Source organism: Gavialis gangeticus, unplaced genomic scaffold (genome assembly GCF_001723915.1).
Source record: "Gavialis gangeticus isolate Ggan-Ray unplaced genomic scaffold, GavGan_comp1, whole genome shotgun sequence".
Lineage (NCBI taxonomy): Eukaryota > Metazoa > Chordata > Crocodylia > Gavialidae > Gavialis > Gavialis gangeticus.
Window position 1 is genome coordinate 220241587 of NW_017729032.1, and position 3947 is coordinate 220245533.

General features: G+C 38.9%; 1 protein-coding gene across 1 annotated transcript in view; it reads left to right on the plus strand.

The window, feature by feature from the left end:
- The window catches only part of LTN1 (listerin E3 ubiquitin protein ligase 1), a 66433-nt gene that overhangs the window by 42015 nt on the left and 20471 nt on the right, over positions 1 to 3947 (plus strand). Inside the window, exons 23-24 of the mRNA XM_019524412.1 lie at positions 2951 to 3164; positions 3532 to 3769. Of these exons, the coding sequence (XP_019379957.1) occupies positions 2951 to 3164; positions 3532 to 3769 (452 nt within the window). The remainder of the gene's footprint in view (positions 1 to 2950; positions 3165 to 3531; positions 3770 to 3947) is intronic.

The window sequence follows — 3947 nt, forward strand, 5'->3', positions numbered from 1 at the left end:
TGAAGTGATTTTTAGAGCCACTGACAATCATGTTTGAAAACTCATGGTGTTCAGAAGAGGTCCCGGATGATTGGAAAAGGGCAAACACAGTGCCCATATTTAAGAAAGGGGAAAAAGGAGGATCCAGGGAACTACAGACTGGTAAGCCTCACCTGGGAAAATCATGGAGCAGGTCCTCAAGGAATCCATTTCTAAGCACTTGGAGGAAAAGAAGGTGATTAGGAACAGATAGCATGGATTCACCAAAAGCAAGTCATGCCTTCTATGATGAGATGACTGGTTTTGTGGATGTGAGGAGACCAGAGGATGTGGTATACCTTGATTTTCTTAAGACTTTTGATATGGTCTCCAACAACATTCTCTCAGGCAAGCTAAGGAAGTACAAGCTGGATGAACAGACTGCAAGGTAAATAGAAAACTGGTTGGAAGAGCACTGGGCTCAGAGGGTAGTAATCAATAGCTTGATGTCTAGTTGGCAGCTGGTCTCAAGTGGAGTGCCTCAGGGGTCAGTCCTGGGGCTGGTTTTGTTCAATGTCTTCATCAACGACCTGAAAGATGGCATAGAGTGTACACTCAGGAAGTTTGCAGAAAACACCAAGCTGGGGTGAGTAATAGATACACTGGAGGGTAGGGCTAGGATTCAGAGTGACCTAGACAAATTGGAGAATAGGGCCAAAAGAAATCTCATGAGGTTCAACAAGGACAAGTGCAAAGTCCTGCACTTAGGACGGAACAATCCCATGCACTGGTATGGACTGGGGGCTGACTGCAGTTCTGCAGAAAAGGACGTGGGGGTTACAGTGAACAATAAGCTGAATATGAGTCAACAGTGTGCCCTTTTTGCCAAGAAGGCTAACAGCAAACTGGGCTACATTGGTAGGTGTGTTGCTAGTAAGTCAAGGGAAGTGATTATTCCCCTCTATTCTGCACTGGTGAGGCCACATCTGGAGTACTGTGTTCAGTTTTGGGCCTCCCCACTAAAGAAAGGATGTGGTCAAATTGGAGAGAGTCCAGCAGAGGGTAGTGAAAATGGTTTGGGGGCTGGGGGACATGACTTCTGAGGAGAGACTGAAGAAACTGGGTTTATTTAGCCTAGAGAAGATAAGACTGAGAGGGGATTTATGAGCAGCCTTCAACTACTTGAAGTGGGGTTCGAAACAGGATGGAGTTAGATAGTTCTCAGTGGTGGCAGATGACAGAACAAGGAGCAATGGTCGCACGTTGCAACAAGGGATGTTTAGGTAAGATATTAGAAAGAATTTTCTCACTAGGAGGGTAGTAATATATTAGAACAGGTTACCCAGAGAGGTTGTAGACTCTCCAACCTTGAAGGTTTTTAAGACCGAGCTAGACCAAGCTTTGGCTAGAATGATCTAGTTGGAGACGGTCCTGCTTTGAGCAGGGGGTTGAACTAGATGATCTCCTTCCAACCCTAATTTTCTGTGGTTCTATTATAGGATTTTAAAGATAGTGGCATCTGTTTCTGTGGGTGGATGAATTTGGATAGGGACATAATCAGAAATGGAAGAAAAATTCATGAGCAGAAGAGAGATCAGTGCGTTGTGTGGGATTCAGATGCAAATGGTGTTTGAATATACATGGCATTTTGTTGCCTTGTAGAGTTATGTGAAATAAGATTAAATCAGGTGACTGTTTGGGGTTGTGTTTTTCTTTTTTCAGTGCTTTAAAATGTAACTGTAAAGGCTAAGTGATACTCAATGTTACGAGTTGCAACCTGCTTTTAAAAAGAGCCCTTTAACTTCACATTTCAAATATATATACATCTTTAATGTGAACCAGGCAGACAAGGTTATTTGGGTGTATCTGATATCTTTTATTAGACCAACTAAAATAGCTGGAAAAATAATGTTAACCAGTGCTCACAGTGAATCTCCATTTTGACCTGTATACATTGCTATCTGTCTAGGTTATATGCTTCTCAGGGCAGGAACCTTGTGATATTTGTCTTACAAAAATTTGGCATTGTATAAAATTAATTGCACAAGAAAATCTGTTTCCTGTCCCTTCCCCTCTGATTTTCTAGTGGGGGTAATGTACAACCTGAAAAATAAATTAGTATCACATGGAAAACAAACTGGAGAGTTCTTTTGAATTGGGGCTGTCATATTTCCCCTCAGACTCTGATATTATCCCAGAAAAGAAGGGGTTCCTAAAATTACACACACAAAACTGATTGAATGAAACTCAGTCTCTCTACATCAACCTCTAAAAGTGTTTATGAACCTAATACGGAGGGTGGGGTGGAGGTAGACTGAGTGATATGATGTTTATAAACCAAATTAAATAAAACTTAAAATGTGTAAGTTCTCTCTCTACCTGTCCTTTCTATATATGCCCTATCTTTTCTTTCTGTCCTCATTTTAAAGGATTTTCAGTACTTATGTTCTTTTTTTGGATCTGGGCAGAGAAAAATTAAGCAGCAGCATAGTTTTGGGGCAGAGAGTAGATTAAGATGAGTAAATGCCTCTTTTAATTGTCTCTAGCCCGATGTTATCTATTTGTATTTTGAAAATGCTGGAGCAAATTAAATGTCTAGGGTTTTCATGTTAGAAGGGAAGCAGTTGCTCTTTAAACTATGATTTTTGGCCTACTTGGCAGCATAACAGTTTAGGGTTGCAGATGCATATGTTCCTATTTGAATCCACTTGGTGGCAGTTTAATCCTTTATTCTAACACAGATAAGAATTGGGCAGACTTATTTAATTAATTTTTATTGGGATACAGCAGAGCATTTTAATAACCTGGTGAGGTCAAATGTCAGAAACCTAAGATGAGGGGGAACCCAGATTTGTCTTGCTTTCTAGTTCTCTTCTATTGTGTTTTGTAAAGAAATCTCTAATTAATTAACAAACTACAAATTGTTATACATAACTCTGTATAATTATAAGAAAAATAATTTGACTGAGAAATCACTGCTTTCATTTTCCAGACAACAAGTGAAAACCATTCACTTTATCAAGTTCCACTTGTGCAAATTTTTGCCTGTGTTAGCTGCAACTTGGCTTCAACCTTTAGCGCTTACTTCCAGGAAGCAACTCCTGAGGTTATTGAAAATCTACCAGTGAACCTGATTTCTGAATGGAAAGAATTCTTTTCTGAAGGCATTCACAACTTGCTTTTACCTTTATTGGTAAAAGTAACAGGTAAGTATGTGGCAAATGTAAGGGCAGGTAGTAGCTTGATATGAAAAATGACCCATTAAAGCAATCTAAAATAGCACATTGGGCATCCATCTTTTGATTTTGTGCGTGCATGCACACATGCGCGCACACACACTGTACTGTTTATGTAATTTACTAAAACCCTTGGTTTGATTCTTATAAATGCATTATATGCTCAGTAATGAAAAAAACACCTAATGGATGTATGATGACAGAATTCTCAGTCTTTAGTATTCAATAGTTTTGATATGTGGGCATTCATGTACTTGAATTATCTGTGATTTAAGCTTGCTAACAACCATAACAAATAACTAAAAATGTAACTACTGTTTTTCTTCATTATGAATAGGAGAAAGCAAACTTGCATCTGAAAAATCCTTTCAGAACTCCATACTGATGTCCTTGGGTGAAGCTCTGACATATATTTCAAAGGATCAGTTGTTGAGCCACAAATTGCCAGCCAAATTTGTTGCTGGCCAGAAAACTAACCTCCCAGACAAACTCCAGACTTTGCTAAACACATTATCTCCATTACTTCTCTTCCAAGCTAGGCCTGTACAAGTTGCTGTCTACCATATATTATATAAGTAAGGAATCAGTCAATGGGTTTTCCCTCATCTGTTTTAAAACTGTAAAATATGTACATTTGGATACAAGGGAGACTAGCAAAATAATTCTTCGTTTAGGGAAAAATACTAACGGGTAATTTATGTGCATGTAGTGAACTCTGATGCATATTTAACCAGTGTAAATATAGAATAAATC